Source organism: Panicum hallii, chromosome 7 (genome assembly GCF_002211085.1).
Source record: "Panicum hallii strain FIL2 chromosome 7, PHallii_v3.1, whole genome shotgun sequence".
NCBI classification, from domain to species: domain Eukaryota; kingdom Viridiplantae; phylum Streptophyta; class Magnoliopsida; order Poales; family Poaceae; genus Panicum; species Panicum hallii.
Genome location: NC_038048.1, coordinates 46,839,534 through 46,862,262, shown reverse-complemented (window position 1 = coordinate 46,862,262; position 22,729 = coordinate 46,839,534). Strand labels below are relative to the sequence as shown.

Sequence of the window (22,729 nt, the reverse complement as noted above, 5' to 3'; positions counted from 1 at the left end):
AGCCGCAGCAGCCACTCCACTCCGCGCTGCACTGTGGCGAACTCGCTCGCCGGCCGCACTACTACTGCGCTGCGCTGCGCACGCACACACGCTGCTCCCCCTCCCCTCTCTCGCTCGCTCGCTTAAATGCCCCAAACCTAATCATTCCCAAGCCCCCCCCCTCTCTCTCTCCCACCTCGCAGCCCCACCCTTTCCCTCTCTCCCCACACACCATGGCGATCTCCGAGCTCGGGTGAGCTGACGAGGTAGGCGTCCCCGCACCCCCTCCGTGTCGGCGCGGGCTCGCCACCGCCGGACGGCTCCTCACGCGGAGGCTTGGCTTTGTTGCAGAATGCGGCCGATTTGAGGAGGCGGCTAGGCGGGAGCGTGATGGGGGTTCCGGGCGGATTCGCGAGGGTGTAGAGTAGGTTCCGGTTCCGGTGGACGCGGGAGGATGAGCTCGTCGTCGGCGGCCAGCATCGGGCAGCCGCCGCCCGCGGCGCCGCCGGAGGAAGGTGGGTGCCGACGACTCCTTCCTAGGTTTCTCGCTCGCTGCTTCCGTGCGCTTTGGTTGGTTGGTTCCTGCTACTCTCGGTCGGAATCGATTCGTTTCGCTAACTGCTTCCGTGGCCGCTTGTGCGCGCGCTGCTGTGTGTGTATGTGTGTGCAGAGAAGAAGTGCCTCAACTCGGAGCTGTGGCACGCGTGCGCCGGCCCGCTCGTCTGCCTCCCCACCGTCGGCACACGCGTCGTCTACTTCCCGCAGGGCCACAGCGAGCAGGTGAGCCCCCGTGCCGTCCCGGTCTCGCTCGGCGTTGCCGGGTTGCCACCTGGCGTCGCCTTGCGTGCAAGGTGTTGGTTGTTTTGCCTCACCGAGTTGCCGCGTTGGGGCGCGCGGTTGCTTTGAACGATCGCTCGCTTGTGTTTCGGGCTAGCTAATGCGTGTCAGCGCCTGTGAAGGTGGCAGCGTCGACGAACAAGGAGGTGGACGGGCACATCCCCAACTACCCCAACCTGCCGCCGCAGCTGATCTGCCAGCTCCATGATGTCACAATGCATGTGCGCGATTTTCTCCCTCAAGTTTCGTTCTTAGATGCCGCGATTCCTCTGCTGTAGCTTGCTAGCTGCGGATGCTAAGCTGAGCTAAATTCTTTTTACGCAGGCGGATGTGGAGACTGATGAAGTGTACGCGCAGATGACGCTGCAGCCGCTGAACCCAGTAAGTCACCGGGGGTTGATGGTTCGAGGTGCTGCTCTTCTGATGGTTGCTAGTTCTGTCGAGTTCTTATGGTTTCGGCTGTGTTATCTATGCAGCAAGAGCAGAACGATGCTTATCTGCCGGCAGAGATGGGGATCATGAGCAAGCAGCCTACGAATTACTTTTGCAAGACGCTGACGGCGAGCGACACCAGCACGCATGGCGGGTTCTCTGTGCCCCGTCGTGCTGCGGAGCGCGTCTTCCCCCCTCTGGTGTGATGAGTGTGTATTCTGGGGTGGTGTTCCTTTTCTTCAGCTGCATGGATTGTTGGGTTTGCTGTTGCCAATAACAGGTGGTATAGTGTGGTTTGTAGGATTTCACACAGCAGCCTCCAGCACAGGAGCTTATTGCACGGGATATTCATGATGTGGAGTGGAAGTTCAGGCATATCTTCCGAGGCAAGTTCAGAAAAAATCTCGAGGCTTTTGCTCCTTAATAACCTATTTTTCTCCTTTTTTCAATTCAAACCCTTAATCAGTTGCGGTATCAGTTGTTATTCTTTCTATTTTTTATTTATTAAAAACATATTTCAAAAAATTTCCAAGTGTGCTTGGAAAAATATAAATTCTCCACATTGTTATCTAAGCATTTTTTAAGGTAAGAAACTCTCCAGTCCATCTGTCCATGCGATTGTTTAGTACAATCAAGGACCTCTGCAAACTGCAAAGATGAAAACATTAATTTGGATAGTTTATCGAAACCCCTTTTAGCTTTATCACGTCAGGATAGTGCAGTACCAGATTACATGTAAGCTGCCCAACTTACAATTGACAGGAATATTTCCTCAGATGTTTCTGAACTATCCGTGGGAGTTAGGTGCTAGAAAATTGCACATGGGCCTCTGGATGTACTGATGTGCATTTTTTTTTCTGGCTAGTACAAATGTACCACACGGTTGGTTCTTTTCTTATGTCTTGAAACACTTATGTTCCACAATGTTTTGTTTATTCGTGGTTGATTCCTCAGTCCAGAGCATACTTTACTTTGTGTGCCTGTAAATGCTAAAGTTTGATTATTAGTGTTAGTGACATTCATGCATGAGGGCCCATCTACTATACTGATTGTGAAATGGGGTCGCCAGCACTAACACTTGTTGCTGACAGGTTGAATAATTTAACATCAATGTTGCTATCTTTTGTACTAAATATGCTTCTTTTCACAGGCCAACCCAAGAGACACCTGCTGACTACTGGCTGGAGTGTGTTTGTCAGTGCTAAGAGACTCGTTGCTGGAGATTCCGTGCTATTCATATGGTTTGTTCCATTGTTTCAATCCACAACTTATGAAAAGGTTTCTAATGAGTAGTAGGACTTACTCTTCGCCCACTAATTTAGGAATGAGAAGAACCAACTTTTGCTTGGAATCAGACGTGCCAGCAGGCCACAGACTGTAATGCCCTCTTCTGTTCTTTCTAGTGACAGCATGCATATAGGCCTCCTTGCAGCAGCAGCTCATGCTGCTGCAACAAACAGCCGCTTCACAATTTTCTATAATCCCAGGTAACTTGAACTGTTTGATTAGCAAACGAGAGTTATGTGTTTCCTATGTTCCACTTGACCAGAAATATGTGCTTGCAGGGCGAGTCCATCAGAATTTGTTATACCCCTTTCAAAATACATCAAGGCTGTTTTCCACACCCGGATATCGGTTGGGATGCGATTCAGGATGTTGTTTGAGACCGAGGAATCTAGTGTCCGCAGGTGAGGCAGCAATACCAAATATTCCTTCTGATTCTTGGCAAAAACATTTTTCCATGCAACTAGAGTACTTTTCTTTCGTTTTACATGGTGGTGCCATGCTTTCAAACCATATGGAATCGTGTTTCCATGATATTGACAATTTCGTGCTCATTGTTTATGAAAGAAACTCATAACAAAGACAATAAATAATTGCAGGTACATGGGGACGATAACAGAAGTAAGTGATGCGGACCCAGTGCGCTGGCCTAGTTCCTATTGGAGATCAGTAAAGGTAAGAGTTTTTCTTCTTCTTGATTTTTCTTGTTAGTTTGTACTTCTTACTCTTTTTGCATGCCGGTTCCATCTATGAACTCTTTTTGTATGCTGGTTTGTCATTCTTGTTTCGCATTGGCAATAAGAATGAAACTCACAAGTCGCATCTTACTCTTGGATCCTGTTTAACATTTTGCTGTCATTTTCTTCTTATCCGCTCTTCTAGTTCTCAGCTAATATTCGCGCAGCTGTTATAACTTTCAGATGTTTTATACCGACCATCTTTTCATTCTTTGGTGAGAGGCTAAATTGCCCAAGTGAAATATTTGTTCTTTCTTTTTTCCATTAGAAAGCATCTGTTCTTCATCTCATAATAACCGTCTTATATATTTGGTTACTCCTGTCATTTCATCAGACTGGCTTAAAATTGTGATACTGTGAAGTATTTCCCTACTCACCATGTCAGTGATATAACACAGGTTGGTTGGGATGAATCAACAGCAGGAGAAAGGCCTCCTAGAGTTTCTCTGTGGGAAATTGAACCATTAACAACCTTTCCAATGTATCCATCCCTGTTCCCACTGCGAGTTAAGCATCCTTGGTATTCTGGAGTTGCTGCTCTTCATGGTACACTTCAGATACTCATGCTTGTTACTATGACTCTGAATCTAGTATCAGTTATTCCTGTATTTTTTGCTATTAGTGCCACTGTCACCTCACACCAGTGATCTGGAAGTTCTTTTTTTTGTGGTGTGTGCGTGAGCATTTTTTTTTTGGGGTGGGGGGGGGGGTGGAGGGGGTCAAAACTCAAACATACTCCTACACAGTAGCCACAGCTCGTGTGGCTGCTTTCAGTTCACTGTAAAGTACAAGCACAATTAACACAAATGTGACAAGAAATGACATGTACTTGACATTCTTAGCATTTACATTCTAATGGGTTTTGACCAGTATGAATGCAAGTTAGGTATTCGTAACTGGAGCTTCCGATTCAAGCCAGCTGATATGCAGAAAACTTGCAGTAAGTGCAATAGGTTCTTTAGTTGAAGCCTGTTCATAGCTACTGGGGAGAAAAGTTAGTTTAGGTGCTTTTATATCCTATAATTGGTTCAGGAAACTTGGCATGATGCTGACCTAAGCCAAAGTAAGCTGGGACATATGCAGTGACTGAAGTTTTCTTATTTTCCATCTTGCTTTGATGGAAACTGGCAGTAAAACTGTAATACAATTGAAATGTGGATATCTTCCAAGCATATATACCAAATTCCCAGCATTGAAGCACCCATGACATGATAGACCAATGTTATTTCACTTATTTTTCTGAAGCTCTCCATTTATATCTACGCAAATTGTGCCATTGTTGTCCTTGCTATTCATTCTCAATATGTTTTTATTGATTGTCATATTACACTTAAGATGACAGCAATGCTTTGATGTGGCTGAGAGGAGTTGCTGGTGAAGGAGGCTTTCAGTCTTTGAACTTCCAGTCTCCTGGTATAGGTTCCTGGGGACAACAGCGACTCCATCCATCCTTACTTAGCAACGACCACGATCAGTATCAAGCAGTGGTTGCTGCCGCAGCTGCCTCCCAGTCTGGTGGTTATCTGAAGCAGCAATTCCTACACCTTCAACAGCCTATGCAGTACCCTCAGGAACAGTGCAACCTCAATCCGCTGTTGCAGCAACAAATTATGCAGCAAGCGAGCCAACAGCAACTAGTTAGTCCTGATTCTCAAAACATTCAGTCTGTGCTCAGCCCAAGTGCTATCCAGCAGCAGCTCCACCAACTCCAGCAAATGCAGCATGCTCATAATGATCAGAAGCAGAAGATTCAATCGGATCAACCTTATCAAGTTCCTAGCAGTGCGGTTCTCCCTAGCCCAACGTCACTACCAAGCCATTTGCGTGAAAAATTTGGTTTCTCTGATCCTAATGTGAACTCTTCCAGCTACATCAGCTCTAGCAGCAACGAAAACATGTTGGAATCGAACTTCCTTCAGGGAAGCTCGAAATGTGTGGACTTGTCTAGATTCAACCAACCAGTAGTTAGCGAGCAGCAGCAGCAGCAGCAGCAGCAGGCGTGGAAGCAAAAGTTTATGGGCTCACAATCAATGTCTTTTGGGGGCTCGGGTTCGCTTAACTCACCCACCAGCAAAGATGGTTCTGTTGACAGCAAAGTTGGCCGTGATGTGCAGAACCAGTCCCTTTTTACTACTCAAGTTGACAATTCCTCCCTACTGTACAATATGGTACCTAATCTGACTTCAAATGTTGCGGATAACAATATATCTGCGATCCCCTCTGGATCAACATATCTGCAAAGTCCGATGTACGGTTGTCTGGATGACTCTTCTGGTTTATTGCAAAATACAGGAGAGAATGATCCAACAACTAGAACCTTCGTTAAGGTGAGTGTAATTATCTCTACTAAAAACAAATTTAAGTCCCTTGTCATGTAACCATTTTATTAAATGCAGGTTTACAAGTCAGGATCAGTGGGGAGGTCATTGGACATCACCCGGTTCTCTAACTATGCTGAACTTAGAGAGGAACTAGGTCAGATGTTCGGCATTAAGGGTCAGTTAGACGACCCTGATAGATCAGGCTGGCAGCTTGTATTCGTCGACAGGGAGAACGATGTGCTTCTCCTTGGAGACGACCCGTGGGAGTAAGAAACCATTACTAGAATTTTAGTTTCGATTTGTGATTTTTAAGTAGTAATACACATTTGAATTGTCATATTCTCTACCATGTATTTGGAAAATTGCATGGCATAGTTTAAGCTTGCTTACTTTGCTCTTTGGCATTTGGAGCTACTGTATATGATAAAATAAAAAGACAATAATTAGACCTGATTTACGTACACTACAGGTAACACTTTAAACATGATTATATGATTCTAACTGCAGAACCACAATTGCTCATATCAACATATTTAAGCTATACCACACAATGCCACAATGTAATTTTATTACTTTGTCTATCACATTTTTCAAAAAAAAAGTGTGAAATGGCGTAGAGCCAAGGTAGTTGTGTCATAGATTATCTTTCACCATTTTTGGTTTCCTGCCCACCAGTTCAAAGCTTATTAAGTCAACAGGACAAGTTATAAATAGATGTGTCTTCTCCATATACTATCAAACTTGAACGTATAGGATAATATTTGTTACTTTACAGTTTCATGAATCAGTCATAGTGTACACACTAAGTTCGGAAATATTGGGCTTCATATGCTCCAGGCATTTTTTTGCTCAAGCACCCACCAGCATTTTCTCAGCACTAGCATATTGATGGTGACAAGTTCCAATCTCGTGTGCATTTCTTTTAGATATTTCAAACTTCTAGAAATATAGCATGTCTACCTTAAAAAGAGTCTGTGGAGGGTCCATATAGTGTTTCTATCAGATATACCAATACTATTGTTTTGCCTACTCTTTTCTTTGAACAGTCATATAATTCAACATAAGAAATTGAAAACTCCTTAGCAGACTGCATCAGTTATAAAATAACTAGATTTTTTTTGTTAGGAAGATATAGTTTGCATTGGAATTAACATCTTCAATCGCTTCTCATTGATATCTATTGTAGCATGCATTTTGAATAGGCTCAAACGCTATTTTCAGACCATTTAATACCAAAAAGATCTTCATTTATATGTATTCAACTAGTGCTTCATTCTGCCATGCATCTTTCATATGTATTTAACTTAGAAAAAAAATGATGACTTCATAGTTCTTGATTTATGAAACTTCAATAGGATCTAATTTACTTGTGATATAGATATTTCTGATTTATGTAAAGTGATGAATGTACCTTGAATCATGGTTAGTATCAGCGTCACTGTGCATGCCGCTTATAAATATCCTGAGACCGAGCTTGCTCGTTTGATGCAGGTCATTTGTGAATAGTGTATGGTACATCAAGATACTTTCACCTGAGGATGTGCATAAGATGGGAAAGCAAGGAAACGATCCACGCTACCTATCTTAAATGGATACATGGAGCCTTTTCTGGTAACTTATGCCATCCTGTTACTTCGTTAGTCCTTGTGTCTGCTTCTCAAAATTTGTTGGATGCTTTTTTTTTTTACTAGTGCAGTCATATTTGCTTGATTGATTATAATTTCTGGTGTATTATGTCAACAAGTTATACTTGTAAGCAGGGATGACACAGTTATCCTATTAAATGATTGTCTGGAGTAGCCTGTTTAGTGTTAGCCTGAACGTGGAAACCATGAGACTTAACTGAATTATTTGATGACTTTCATGATGTTTAGTATAAAATATCTTCGGAGTGGCATCACTAAAGAAAGGATGAGTGTTTCTGGCAGATTCATAATGCCACTGAAAGCGCCCTTAGGTGCTATTCTTAAACCTTAATCCTCTGGCATAGCTATAAAAAGTTGTTGTTTTTGTTGCAGAAAGCAGATAAAGCCATTATGATGAAGTATATAACTAATATCTCCCTGGGTTTTCCCAAAATTTTCAAGCCACTGGTTTTCTGGTAGCTAAGCAAATGATGAAATTTTTGAGCCACTGGTTTTCATGCCACAAGGAAATTTTTAGACTTGAATGGTTCCCAGCTTTGCTATGAAAGCTAACAGGCTAGAAGTCTTTTACAACTAAAACCTAATATTCAGCTAATATTTTGTTTTGCTTTCTAGTCCTTGTCTTCGAATAAGAGATTTGAGTTATACTTTTCATTCCATTAGCTGCAGGGCATTTCCTAATATGCAACATTTTGACTTGGGTTACATTTACAGGCTCGCATGACGAATCTGCGGCACACGGTAGCACTCCTGCTCGTGACAGTCTGCTCAGCTGTGCTCGCATGCTCGCCCGTGTCATCTCTTGCATGTCCACCATGCGCGTCTTCAGAACTCCCCGTTTATCTGTATCTGGTGCAGGCCACCGATACTCTGGACTGATATCTTGTAAGTTCCACTTAGGAATCAGTATCAGTAACTGTATCCTAGTTGGTTTGTTGCTCGCACAGCGCTCGTGTCGCATCAAATCTTTGGACTAAATCCTTAGTTGAAACTGTATCGTGATTCGTAAGTTATGTATTTGAGGATTCCTCGGTTCGACGATGAACTGCAATAATTTGAATGCTGGAGGATTGTTTTAATTTTGTAGTGCTGTTCTGTTTCTGCTGGGGTACAAGATTGCTGTGGGCGTTTCAGATGTTCTCTGAAACTATATTTCACCGCAGAAATGCAGTTAGTTTTTTACTACCGCATTGCAATGTGGCGATGGTTGTGAGTCCCCACGGGGACGTGGCGGTGCTCGCATATACAGCTCGTGACTCGTGAGTCGTGACTGATTGTGGCGACGATTTGATGGACTGCCGTTATCCGGATGGTCTTCGTCTCGCCATGGCGGGTCTCCTTGCTGCCCTCATTCGCCTGTTCAGGAGTAATGGAATTCTGCGTCAACCCCAGTAGCAAACTTCCGCTTGGGCAGGCTCAACACCCAGGCAAAGCCCTGGAGTCCTGAACTCCACCTCTGTTTCAGCACTCCATGTCATGTCCCTCGCGCTCTCCTTTTTTGCCTGATTCGCTACATGAAATTGTTGGAACTCTTCGTTTGGTATAACCCAAATCTTTCTCTGGCTTACATCGAGATATTGATTTCTCCATACAATAACTTGGCTTATTGTTTCGATGAATTGACAACTGTACTAGGAGAAAATGATCAGGTGATATAATGTAAAGAGGTCGTGCAACATGAAGTCTGATGGCAATCTGGGGAAGTTCTGATGACAATGTGTGAAGGTGAACTGAGCTAAGACGATCTAGTCTAGTATTTTTTATGGGTCACCAAAAACCCATAAAAAATAGGCTTATCAGTCAACAATGCAATTTTTTTTCCATTTTGAGACGAACGGCCAATGCCGAACTAGTGACCGGGACAGGAAAGCGCCGCATCCCCCCGATTCAGAGCAGCAGGCAGGGCGCACGCAACGCTGCCACCTCCCCCGTGTGGGCCCCCCGTTATGTACCGTCGCGTCGCGCTGTCTCTTTTGGTTTCGTGTTTGTTTAACCCGCGGGCTGGAGAGGAGAGGCCGAGGCAGAGGCGGCTCCAACCCACCCAGTCCACACGCGCAGCCAGCCAAGGCCGCGGCCCATCCCCCGTCGCCTCCCCCTCCCCTTCCCCAATCCTAGCCTCCGCGGCGGGGATAGATCTAGCCCTCCGCCCCCGCCGCCAGGCTCGCCGAGGCCTAGCTTCCCCCCGAACCGCTGCGGTCGCGATCGGCGCCGCGTCGCGCGGGGCGGAGGAGGATCCCGCGGCCCTCCACCTTCGAGACGGGGGCCATGGAGGTGGACGGCGCCGCTGAGGCGGGGACGGTGGCGGCGGCGTCCGGCGCGAAGCCTCTGACGCCGGAGGAGGAGGCGCTGCGGCGCAGCACCGACTGCGTCTACTTCCTCGCCTCGCCCCTCACCTGCAAGAAGGTACGCCGCGCGCCTCTCCCGCGACCGGTCTCCTCCGCCTCTGATTGCGAGTCTGTTTGGTTCCTGGGTGGTGGTTTGGGCGATTGGAGCCTGTAATTCTTCGCACGAGGCGGGTTCGGTTCGGGGATAGGGCCTGGGGTAGGGTTTCTGGCCTGGGTACCTGGGAATTTCGCGGTGAAAACATTGAATTTTGTTTTGGTTCTGGACGCATGTCTTGTTTAGGAGCGAGGGCGATAAGTGGAACCGTATAAGGTTGTGATTTGAGCGGCATCAGGGAGTTTGAGAAATTAACACCCGTGTGTGCAAGCCTGTGCATTTTCCTTGTTTGTGATACTAGAGCCAGGTTAATGTGTGCTATCCAGTTGCGTCATCAACGCTATGATGGTAGCGGTAGGCTTACTGGGAATTGAAATTCCAGAGGATTGAACACCCCCTCTACCATCAGATATGGGTTTAACCATACATCTTTTATATGTTGGAGAAGGTTGTGAGAGATTTCTGGTTCCTACAGCCTTGATGGGCTTGCTCGATTAGTACAAGCTGCTGTTTTTTCCTAGCATTGACGAAAGAGTACCCTAACATAATTTGATATTCGCCTCCTCACGTAATGATTTTACATGACCGAACAAGTTGTACATTACATTATGAAACCAACAACCAAAATCATGACCTGTCAGAAAGCATTCATGCTTGGCTGTCCACTGTTTAGCTCATTCAATTTTTAGCATCACATTCATAATTGTGCTTGGTTAGACTATATTGCTATCTCATTTGTAACTCTATCTCACTGTTGAGTTTTTAATTAAAATTCATGTTTGCTTGCTATTGTTTCTTATGACCTTCCTGTCAAACCTTAAACTAATCATTATTTCTTTTTCCTTCATTTAGGGTAATGAATGTGATTTTCGTCACAGTGAGGGTGCCCGGATGAACCCTCGAGACTGTTGGTACTGGTTGAATGGCAGTTGTTTGAACCCGAAATGTTCATTTCGCCATCCGGTACATCTGTTTCCATTTCCTTAATATCTATTATTATATCTATGACAATCATTTGCGCATTCTATTTGTTAAAATTATTTTCTGAATTTTGATTTTCTTTTTGCCTTCTCCAGCCAATCGATGGTCTCTTTGGTGCCCCAACTCCTGGAATACCTCCAGTTTCTTCGCACTATGGTGCTTATAGCTCGGGCAAGCAGATGGTCCCATGCTATTACTTCCAGAAAGGGAACTGCTTGAAGGGTGATAGATGCCCTTTTTATCATGGACCGCAAGCGGCTGGTAATAATCCCACAGATCAGGCGGCAAAGGTTTCATCCTTACCTTTGGAACTGCCCCAGGCTAAAAAGAATGAAGAGTCTGCGGCTCCTAATAATTTAACTCAGCAAGGTGCTCGAATAATTGATGACAGGACTATGGTCCATATTGCTAAGAGTGGTGTAGGTGCAACACCTACTGAACTAGCTTCGAATGCAGTGAAGTCTAGGCCCAACTCAGAGCAGGCACCCAATAGTATGCCAGCAGCAAAGAAAAGTTTCACTATTGAGGAGGATCATCCTATGCACTATCAGAACCAGCTTCCTGTTGAAGGTGATTCTGTCCAAGACTGGAACCAAAATTTCCAAATGCCCGCAACAGATGACCTGCCACAGAATAGCAGGGAGGCTGAGGATTTTTTGGGGGAGTCTTCTCCTGGTTTTGATGTTCTTGTAGACAATGATGCAGATGGTGCTGCTTATTTACATGACGAGGAAGATTTTGGAAGGGATATGTACCCGGTAGAAGATTATGAATATGCTCCAGCTGATTTTGATACTCAGGCCCATCCTGAAAGTGAACAGTTCAATGGAATGGGCAAGAATGGACAGATTGGACAACTTTATGATGGCTATGATAGGAAACGGCTCAGATCCTCATCTGAGAGGAGCATAGACAGACCTTTCCATCCAGATAGAAGGTTTCACCACAGAGGCCTTGATCGTGATGAGATAGATGGGTCAGATCTACGTCATCAGCTCCGCAGGAGACGGATAAGGGGGTCTTCAACAGCCGTTAGCCCAGAACGGGCTAATGGGGGGCGGCACTGGAGGGATGAATGCTACAGAGAAAGGGCACATGGTGGTCACCACATGCACAATGATCGCCGTCAGGGCCCACGAGGAAGCACTCTGAGTTCCCGTCTGCAGGCCAGAATAAAGCTTCCCGGAAGATCACCTGATAGAGTTGAAGCTCGCTTCGAGGATGAGCGAGACAGAAGGAGATTCTCTCCAGCTAGATGGGCGGATTTTCATGGTGGTAGGAATTGGGAGCCTGGACAGCATCAAGAAAGGAGCCACCGGATATCAAGTGAGCTTGTCTCAAGTGTCAGGCATGCAGATGGCCTCTCTATTAGAAGAGATGCAGTGGATTCAGCTCACTTTCCTGCTCGTAGGAACTTGGGAGAGCCAAGGAAGGCAAATGGAATTGTGGAATCTGAAGCATCTCTTGATTTTGAGGGTCCGAAACCCTTCAGTGTCATATTGCAGAGGAAAAGAGAGGCAGCAGGGGGCAATAACTCATCTTTCAGCTATGAGAAATCTGCTGAGGTTACAGTCATGCAGGCTGGTTCTCTGGCTGAGTCTGAGAAGAAAGGATGTGACAACAATATCATGTCTGAAGATTGCAAGAGTGGTTTAGGTGATGAAGAGTACAAAGAGGAAGATCATATCCCTGTGGAGGGTCATGGACAGTCTTCATCGCATGGTGATAAATTTGAGGTTGAAGATGCTGCTGAGGTGGACCCAGAAGGAAATCAAGAGGCAGATAACTATGACGAGAGAGAGGGTGAGTCAGATGACTATGAGACAATTGAAGGTCATGACTACAAATCTGAGGACGAAAATGCATACCAAGAAGACGAAGACCTTGATGATGATGATGACTTTGCTCAGAAAGTAGGGGTTGTTTTCTCTTGAGCTCTCTACGGTGTCACTGCTTCTGTTGCTTGAGACAAAGTGTTGTAGGTTTTGTCGTTGCTTCTGTTGCTTGAAGCAAAGCTCTGAAGTGCCTGCTTAGCTTAGCGCATCTCTTGGACGACCTCATCTGGCGCTTTATGTTTCCATTTTAATTTTGATAGTGCCAAAGCCTATTATTTTTCTGAGGCTGATAAGTATAGGTCAGATATGAATCGAGGTGTCATTCATAAAGGATTGTGGTCTACATGTGAACAGTTGTGCTTTGTTCAGCATATCTGACCTATCCTCAAACTCTGTATTGTATTAGTTTCCTTACTAACAGCAGCATATTCCTTGTATCAATTTATGCCAGGGATGAAAAATACAATCAGCCCCCAAAAGAGGGGGCCTTATGTTCACAAATACCTTGTGGTCTCTGTAGGATGCCTGAGTTGTTCTTTTTCGGTGGGGGGCATTATGCTTTGAGGTACCACGGTAGTTGGTTTGAATCGTTGTGAAGCCATGATAACCTTCAAGTTTTGAGGCAGTAAAGTTTTCAAAATGAAATCGCAGGGTAGTGTTTCTGTCACTTCTTGAAAATGGCACTCCGTGCTGGAGTTGCTGATGAACACATTTTAAGAACCTTCAGCAACCAGAGCTGAAGAAATGCCAATATGCAATGATCGTTCAACGTCTGTATCTGAGCTTCCATGTTCAAAAATATCTGGATCGATAGCTGTTAGGAGTCAACTGTTTGTCAGTGTGTGTATGCTGACTTTCAAATTTATATTTGGCCTAAGTATCTGTTCTCTTATTCTCGTGGCCCTGTGAATACCAGACTACCAGTAGTGATCCTGTCCTGCTTATGAGGAGAGAGAACATCATGTGTGAATGTGTGGGACGAAACTTGCGGAGTCGGACCAACTGTAGGGAGTATAATACGCTGCAAAAGGCTCACCTCGCTAAACACCGAGTATTATTGTACCACGTACTTTCTCGAACTCACATGGTGTTACGTTGTTGATAGTATCCGCTGGCAAGTTCAGTACTATGCACAAGTACAAGCACTACTAAGTGCAGATCAGGGAAGATATCCCCGTTACCAGCAACTTATAATTTCTGAACGATTCATCAGCAACTTATTAATCGTTCTGTGCGAATCATCAGGCATTTGAAGGACCAAGTTCTCATTTCTGAACGATTCTCTCTATCAAAGCAAACGATTTGCATAATCTGTTCATCATCATCACGAATCGAAGATCGAAAAGTCAGTCACGGCGCGTAAATTATTGGAGACGAAATGTTCACGCTCAAACAAAATCATTGTTCAGAACTCGCCATGGAAATATTTCCTGAAAAATAAACTCACGAAACATCCCAAAAAAAAAGACAAGCAGACAGGCCACTAGAAACAAATGAGAGCCAGCCAGCCAGGCGTTCTCCGGATGACTCGACAGTGGCTATAAAAAACACTACTCCAGTAGGCTGGAGAGGAGGCTTCTAGCCTCCGAGCTCGACGACACAGACGCCTTGTTCGTTTCTTACCCTCTAAAATTCATCAAAAAGAATCTTATCATTTAGAAGTATTAAATAAAATCTAATTACAAAACTTTTTGCACAGATATGTGCTAATTCGCGAGACAAATTTAATAAGCCTAATTAATCCATAATTTGCGACAGTGATGCTACAGTAATCATCCGCTAATCATGGACTAATATACCTCATTAGATTCGTTTCGCGAATTAGCCCTAGGGTTCTGCAATTACTTTTATAATTAGACTTTATTTAATACTTCTGGACCCTCTGAACCCCAGGCGTCTTGCCCCAGGCGGTGGCGAGAGTGTGCGAGGGGGATCAGAGATGGCGGCGAAGAAGGTGCTCCTGCTCTGCGGCGACTACATGGAGGACTACGAGGTCTCCTCTCTCTTACTTCACCTCCTGAATCAGGCATGGATTGGTGTGTCCTGAGACCAAATCGGTTCTTGAATTGATGGGTTAGGTCATGGTCCCGTTCCAAGCGCTGCAAGCGTACGGGGTCTCTGTGGCTGCCGTCTGCCCCGGCAAGAAGGCCGGCGACGTCTGCCGCACCGCCGTCCATCAGGGGATCGGCCACCAGGTACTTTGGATTGATCTCCCCATGTTCATTAAATTTTTGCGTGGATCCATTGGGTAGGGTTAGTTTTGTCGGTCCTGCTTCCAGTGAGATGAATCGGACGAAATAGAGTTGTGAGCAAACTTGTTACCTGTTTATTAGATTGACAGTGATTCAGTGAAGAGTGGAGGCTTACACGGACTAGATTGGATGCTGCGTCTAATTTGTTGACTACTACTTGATATTCAAATTGCAGGCAAACCATGTTTCTTTAGTCAGGGTAGGTGAAAACATTTAATTTTTTGACTTTTGATGAGAAGAGGCTACTTCTGGAGGTCATTTTTAGGATTATAACCGGTTTGAGAGTACACAGCTGTTGCTGACCTGCATTTAACATGTAGATGGTACATGGACATAGTCTCTTAATTTAATTTGAACATTTAAATTTTAATACTTCTTTAAACATTAGGAGAACTGCAAGAGAGTCGTAAAATCTGACGGTCGATTGTAACATGTAAAAGCATTTCAAAGTTGTCTATGTATTGGTGATTCGCATATACCATGTTATGTAAGATTCCACGTATTTGGCAACCACAACGAAGATTTGACCGTGTATTTGAAATGTAGTTGTTGAAATTCATGTATGATAAGATATTTGGAGACTTCTCTAGCCTCTAGTTGTCTGTCTGTCTATTCATAAACGGTGTTGCTTCTGTATAATATAACTGACCTTGAGGCCCTTATTATTGTAACTCACAAACATGCTCCGTCATGCTCTTCTTGCTTATTCCTCTGGCATCTACACTGATCTGTCTTACGTTATCAGCTGTAAGAATGAGCCATAGTGTTACTCCTTTTATCTTTGTTTGATGTTACCTTAATTCTTTATAGTTGCTCTGAACCTTTGAAAAGCCTGCATCCATTATACCATTTGTATCTGTCATGCAGACATACTCTGAGACAAGAGGACATAATTTCGCACTAAATGCTTCATTTGATGAGATTACTGCCAATGGATATGATGGATTGGTAATCCCTGGAGGACGTGCACCAGAATACCTTGCAATGGATGAAAAGGTGCTTGACTTAGTCAGAAAGTTCTCTGATGCTAAGAAGCCTATTGCATCAGTTTGCCATGGACAGTTGATTCTGGCAGCAGCAGGAGTAGTTCAGAACCGTACCTGCACAGCATATCCAGCTGTTAAACCAGTTTTGGTTGCTGCTGGTGCTAAGTGGGACGAACCTGACACCATGGCAAAATGCACTGTTGATGGCAACCTCATCACTGCAGCGACTTACGATTCCCATCCTGAATTCATCAGCCTATTTGTCAAAGCACTTGGAGGCTCTGTGGCAGGCTCAGACAAGAAAATACTGTTCCTCTGTGGGGTATGCGTCGAGAAAAAACCATGTTCTTAAGTCTTTCCACATTCGTATATACCTTTTTAACTATCTTTGTTTTATTTTCACACTGCATAAATGGGAGATGGCTTTCTCAGACAATCTAATTCATATTCTGGATCTTCATATACCTTATTTGTCACAAGTAATTATCACTTTGCTGAACAGTTTTGCTTAATTGCATCATTAATAGGACTACATGGAGGATTATGAGGTTATGGTCCCATTCCAGTCTCTTCAAGCTCTTGGCTGCCACGTCAATGCTGTTTGCCCTGACAAGGGTGCTGGGGAGAAGTGCCCGACAGCCATTCATGACTTTGAAGGTGATCAAACTTACAGTGAGAAGCCTGGTCATGATTTTACTTTGACAGCATCATTTGAAAGTGTGGATGCTTCAAGCTACGATGCACTTGTGATTCCTGGGGGACGGGCTCCTGAGTATCTGGCTCTGAATGATAAGGTCATTAGCTTGGTCAAGGACTTCTCAGATAAAGGAAAGCCAATTGCATCAATCTGCCACGGCCAGCAGATTTTATCCGCTGCTGGAGTCCTTAAGGTACATCTTGATCTATATGCTATCGTTGTTCTGTATCAATTCAGTTTCATTTGATATGCCCTCTAGTCTGTAGCTTGAGAACGGAGAGAACTTTTTGTTGTTTCTTTTGATTCAAGCCTTTGCACTTTCTGGCCTAGCAAATTTTGCTTTGAACAAAAGAGAACTGCGATTTTGGATCTTGGTAGATTCTGGCTTCAGAAAGTGTTTTTGGGCCTGGTCTTGTATAGACTACAGTAAATATCAGGAATGCCCTGCCCTTTGGAAGGTTCTTGGGGAAAAAATGACTTCAGAAAGGGTGATAGTTAAAACCAGATTAATGATTTGATCCTTGTGTTACTGTTGCTCACCAGTTCACCCTTATATCCTCCCTAGTCCTTAGCTTACGATTGTGTACCGTATTCTTGGAGCATTTCGTGGAAAACTTTGATTGGGCATATGAGCTGACACTTCCTTGCTGGCTGATTGATATGCAGGGGAAGAAATGCACCGCGTACCCGGCTGTGAAGCTCAACGTGGTGCTTGGGGGCGGAACCTGGCTGGAGCCTGACCCGATCCACCGCTGCTTCACCGACGGCAACCTTGTGACAGGCGCAGCTTGGCCCGGGCACCCGGAGTTCGTCTCCCAGCTCATGGCTTTGCTGGGCATCAAGGTCTCCTTCTGAACTGAAGGATGAGATCTCCAAGCGTTCATGGGCGTATAGTTTCGGGCCTCTAGATGATACGGAGTACTCCATTATCTAAAAAGATGATACGGAGTACTCTATACTATACCCTGGTACAGTAGTTGCTCTTGCTGGTGGCTTGTTTCAGAGTCTTGCGTTTTCGGTACTGCTGTTGCATGCGAATAGTGCTGTGGCACCGACTTCCGTCGTCGCCTCACTCGAGTTGGGCATTGACAATAAATAAAGGCCTTTTCTGTTTTGATGTGGTTGGACTAGCTGGGCTTTCGTTGGTTCCTACTTTGGTCGGCCCATCATCATTAATCATCCCTGGAGAGAGGGCACCGCGCCGGGCCGAATTCGCAGCCCACGGAACCTGCCACCAGGTTGCCACGACGCGCTCGGCGGCGACAAGCACCACAGCTGCCTTCTCTCTTGGTGTGCCTCGGCAGCCCGCTGTTGCCAGCCACGCGAGGTCGGGTCGCCCTTGGCTTGCCTGGGCAGTGGGCACGAACACCATGCCAGCCTGCCAGAGGGCTGGTTGCTGCACTGCTACCTTGCCGGCAATCGGTGCTGCCGCCGGCCCTAAAAGGTCGCCGCCGCACTTGCAGCTCGGATCCCACCACGACGGAGAGCGCAGGAAGCTTCATCGCGCGCGTTCGGGACGGGCTGACGCCATCGCCCACACAGAAACAGCAGCTCGGATCCGTCCATGTCTGCCACGTCAAGTCTGGAATTTGCTGGAATTGGAGCCCAAGCTAAGTGCGAGTCAGTTGGTATTGGTTTAGGTCGCCGGCAGGTAAAGCTAGCAAAGCCACATTGCAAATCCCAACCGAAAAAAGGGGACAAGCAGGGGCAGGCAAAGCGAGCGCCGCCGGGGGCCGGGCCGCGCAGGCAGGGAGCACTACGCTAGTGCCGGCTGCCGCCCCGCGCCGCTTTCCGGTCACGCCCAAGCCATGATGAGGCGGCCACTCAGCGGCTGGCGTGCAAGCTTCCAGCTCCTAATCCCATGATGAGGCGCCTCCCTTTCTCTCTCTGTTAACAAGGAAAGAGAGTTTGGAACAAACAATGCCACGACCTGCTAATCCCGCTCGGCCGCGCGCCTTTGCCGCCCCCCGGAAAAGAAAACCACGCGACGCACTAGTCATCCGTCACAGAGATGACGCCGCCGAGCCGGCGCTTTTCGTTTCGGCGTCGTCTCCTCCTCCCCTGCTTTCCGCCGGGCGCGGTTCCTATTCGCCGTCTCGCGCGGCAATCCACCGAGGGACCCGGACCCGTCGCTCTTGGCACCGCTGCTAACATCTCCACCGGGAGAAACGTTGATCCTATTCTTCTCAGTTTTGGTTAAAATATGACATCCCGGCCGAACAAAGATGAATTTGAGCCCAGTGGTCCAAGTGTGAGTGGAATGGTATGTGTAGATAGTTGTCCCACCTTGCTAGTTGAGAGTAAGTCTCACCAACATATAAATCCAAGTGCCAAGTGTATTTCAACCCCTGGATTAACCCTTTTACGCGAAGCGAGAACAAAAGCGTAAACGGGGTTGGTGCGAGTGCGTGTTTTACTCACAGAGCCGACCCTCGCGGTTACACGGGCGTGTGCGTGCTAGGGACGCGTACTTATGGCGCATGGCACCAACATATAAACCCAAACCCAAATGCCAAGTGCATTTCAATACCCGGGTTAACCCTTTTACGTGAAGCGAGGACGAAAGCATAAGCGGAGTTGGTGCGAGTGCGTGTTTTACTCAACGTGCGAGTACAACTGAGCTATATTTGGGACTGGGGCATTACAATTGTCACGACCCAAACTTATAAAAACATGATTAAAAGCTAATACCACGTCATCATGAGCATCACCCATCATACTCAAGCATCATGTGCATTTTTTGATCTAAGTATTTATTTCTTTCTTGCTTTTTGTGAGTGATGTTGTGAAACAAGTTCAAATTTTGCTATGTGGCTATGCCCCCAAATATTTTATTCAAATACTAGATTTTAAATGGTGATTTTTAAGTATTTTTCCTCAATTTATTGATGCTTATTCCGAGCCATAAAATTCTTAGAAATTTTGAAAAATGTAAGATTGTTGGAATTTTATGAGTAATTTTTAATAGATTTTTGAGTATTTATTGTTGCATTGTGTTCTTGGTAGTGTGATCTTCTTCCATTAAAAATTTGGTTAATTTCGGAGCTCGGAAAATAGCAGTTTTGGAATTTGGAAACTAGAGCTTTGTTTTTCGGGTGATTTTTTTCCCTACCAGCCCCACTTGTGAGCCGCCTTTCAGCCCCTCCCGGCGTCAGCCCCTCCCCGCACGCCCCGGGCCTGCGCGTCAGCCCCTCCCTCCGTCTTCCTCGCGCACCCGCGCCCGCCCGTTGGCTGGCCGCGTGGCGGCGTCGCTTCGACGCCGGCCGGTTGGCCAGCGCGGCCTCGGGCGGGAGTTATCCCGCGCGCCCGCTCGCTTGCCTCCCTTCTCTCTCCTCTTTTCGAACGCCGCCCGTTCCCCTTCCCCCAACCCTAACGCCACCCGAACGCCGCCTCCTCTTCCGCCCGCCCGCCGGCCGCCGCATTCCGCCGCCGCCGGTACGCCTCCGCCCGATTGCCCGCGCATGCGCCGTCCCCTCCTCCCCCTCACTCAGTCCCGGCTGTCCACCACCTCTCTCTCCACCCGCAGCCTCTCCCCGACATGCGTCTCCCTCCGCCGCCGCCGCTCGTCGCCTCGCCCCGCTCGCCCGTGCCGCGAGCGAGCACCCCTGCTGTGCTGCGCTGCCTGTGCACGCGCACCTCCACCGCGTTCGCGTCTCGGGCCGCGCCCCCCGTCGCCGCCGCGACGTCATGCCGCGTGCGCGCATGCGTTCGCGCACTGCCGCGTCGCGGGCGTGCGCTAGCCGCGCCCTGTGGCGAGTCAAGGCCCGCGGCTGGCCTTGACTCCGCCTGGGCGGGGCTGGCAGCCTGGGCCCGCCTGTCGGCACCCAGGAGCGCTAGATCCGGGTGGATCTAGCGTTTTTGCCCGGTTCCTCTGTTATTTCATGCTGTGATCTTGTAAATTATCTAGAAAATTGTATAGATCTCTAAAAATTGTGAAACCTGTTTTGTTTGCTTGTTGTGTGATAGGTCTACCAGGAAAAATTATGGTTGAGCATGTTAGAGTCCTGTGCTTTATTTTATATTTTATTCTTTCTAAATCAAGTTAATTGCTTAACTTTATGTGCAATGCACCAAAAATGCCAAATTAAATCTTGTTAGATTCCTTGTGAAATGCTCTATCTAATGGTGCAACTTGTTTATATGACCCTAGGCTGTTTAGTAGGTTTAGTGTATTTAATAATTTCCTGCCGTGTAAGAGTATTAATTTCATAACTTTAGTTTGAAAGGTGATAAAATGGCAAAACCACTTCTATTACCTTTTTTATCATGTCTCTTGTCTCTGGTAATTCTCTAAGGAATTATGAGAATGCTTTAAATACCTTTTAGTATTTAACTTGATTCTAGTAGCTGAAAATTGTAAATAACATAAGTAATTCCATAAAATTAATTTGGCTGCAAATTCAACTCTCATGAGTTCCTTTTGAGATTCCCTTTATGTATAATTTAAATCATGATTTATGCTTGTCAAGTACCTTGTTAAGCAAATTTCGCTTATTAGTCCCTATGATTAAAGGGTAGTAATTGAGTTCCTTGTCCTTAATCGTTTGTTTTGCTTCCGTGTTTGGAGTGATATTTTTCTTCTATTTCCATTTCATATCATGCCATCTTATTTTCATATCATTGGCATCATTCTAATGCACACATCTCATTCATGCATTATAGTGACCGAAACGTCGGAGAACGAACCCGTTGAGCCCGCCGAGACTGTCGAGGCCGAGCCGGGAGCCGAGTTTGTCGTTGAACAAGAAGAAAACCAAGGCAAGCAGCTAAGCATGATTTCTTGAACCGCTTAACTTGTTAGAATTAGTTATTTCACTTGGGTATATATGTTTATGCTATATGTTTATCTATTGCATAGTCGATCCTAATTTCATGCTATGACTTCCCTTCGTTTACTTTCATATCCTTGACACGTGTAATTAACACCTAATTGATTAAGCAAATGCTTAGTCATGCTTAGAGTTAGTTTTTGTTTGCAAGAAATATTGGAATAGGTTCACCTTGCTCACTACACCACTTTTAGCTATTTCCGCGCTTGCTCGGTTTAAATGTTGAAAGTTCGGAAGGGTTTAGTTGGGAGGCTATGTCATGATTCGAGCGGAAGGTAGGGTCTAGAGAAAGGAGTCTCGAAGGTATATTCCGCTTGAATTGGTTAAGGACCATCCATGGATGACCTCGGAATTGAGCACTTATCGTACTACCACATCCATTCATAGGGTGAATAAACTGATTACTCTCTAAGTCTAATCTTTGATGCACAGTCCTAGATGCGTGGCCATAGGGCTTTGTAGAGAGGCTTAGGGGTATCCCCGGTGGATCTAGGTAACTCTTCGCGCAAGTTAGGCGTGATGTTCAACTGTTGAAACTTGTCGGGAAAGGTTGATGCGAGTACCCCCTTGCTCAACGTGATCGGTTGAGTGAGTGGCATGGTCCTTGTGTCGTGTGGGTAAAAAAGTACACCCTTGCAAAGTTATTGAATCAATTCGAATTGCCGCGCTCTCAGTTATGAGCAAGCTCTTTATCCTATGAATTCTTCGTAGAAGTATCGGTTTTTGTTGGATGGGTACGTGTCACCTCTTTTATGATGTTAGTGGTTGGTTAATTTAATTAACTAAAACTTGAGTTGGGTTGGGCAAGTTAATTAAAATGCTAGGAAGCTAGGTGGTGGAATTAGGGAGCTTATGCTTATCTAATATTACTTAACCCTAAAGTCTCTTTTGTGAGCCTTCATATGCATAATCCTTGGTTGTTATTTATTCGCGTAAGTCTTACGAGTACCTTTTGTACTCATGTTGCTTTATTAACTAAGATGCAGGTGAGCCGAAAGTGGTGTTTGGCCATTTCTGCCTCGCCAATTCCGGCGCGAGTGAGGAGTAGGTCGATGCGGTTATAATGGTGTCCTTGAGCAAGACGCCATTGATCTATCCCGTTATGTTTTCCGCTGCACAATCGTTTCGTATTTGGAGGATATCATGTCGAACATTAAACTCTATAGTTCATGTCCCTCTCTAATGTTAATTGTGAGCCCAAAGCTTGTATCTCGTATTTGAACCTTTAAATTTCAGATTTGGAACCTTCCTCCTTTTTATTCTTGTAATGACTAATTGTTTAACTTTGTATTAAAACTTGCTCTTCGTGGATCATTGGTGATATATGGGCTTGTGATGGTATGTGTATATGTATGATCTTGGGCATATGGTGGAGCACATACCGGGACTACCAGATTTGATATTATTTTTGGCGAATGATGGGTTGGTTCTTTATAATCTAGATGTGGGTTAAACTATGGCACGCCATTAAAAC

At 45.7% G+C, this 22,729-nt stretch overlaps 3 protein-coding genes across 3 annotated transcripts; all 3 read left to right on the top strand.

Annotated features, from left to right (window-relative positions):
* On the top strand, nt 1–8,318 carry LOC112899555 (auxin response factor 12). The gene is made up of 16 exons (XM_025968061.1): nt 1–245; nt 331–494; nt 650–759; nt 939–1,037; nt 1,141–1,197; nt 1,293–1,448; nt 1,550–1,634; nt 2,399–2,489; nt 2,571–2,735; nt 2,814–2,936; nt 3,132–3,207; nt 3,668–3,815; nt 4,605–5,596; nt 5,666–5,856; nt 7,082–7,201; nt 7,951–8,318. Exons 2-15 carry the CDS (start codon nt 434–436, stop codon nt 7,176–7,178), a joined length of 2,451 nt encoding a protein of 816 aa, XP_025823846.1. The 5' UTR covers nt 1–245; nt 331–433; the 3' UTR covers nt 7,179–7,201; nt 7,951–8,318.
* A 932-nt stretch (nt 8,319–9,250) lies between these two features.
* On the top strand, nt 9,251–12,992 carry LOC112899645 (zinc finger CCCH domain-containing protein 32-like). The gene is made up of 3 exons (XM_025968202.1): nt 9,251–9,639; nt 10,528–10,638; nt 10,752–12,992. Exons 1-3 carry the CDS (start codon nt 9,502–9,504, stop codon nt 12,588–12,590), a joined length of 2,088 nt encoding a protein of 695 aa, XP_025823987.1. The 5' UTR covers nt 9,251–9,501; the 3' UTR covers nt 12,591–12,992.
* A 1,333-nt stretch (nt 12,993–14,325) lies between these two features.
* Nucleotides 14,326–17,543, top strand: LOC112900435 (protein DJ-1 homolog D). The gene is made up of 5 exons (XM_025969296.1): nt 14,326–14,484; nt 14,570–14,686; nt 15,611–16,051; nt 16,257–16,619; nt 17,093–17,543. Exons 1-5 carry the CDS (start codon nt 14,431–14,433, stop codon nt 17,279–17,281), a joined length of 1,164 nt encoding a protein of 387 aa, XP_025825081.1. The 5' UTR covers nt 14,326–14,430; the 3' UTR covers nt 17,282–17,543.
* The last annotated feature ends 5,186 nt before the right edge of the window (nt 17,544–22,729 follow it).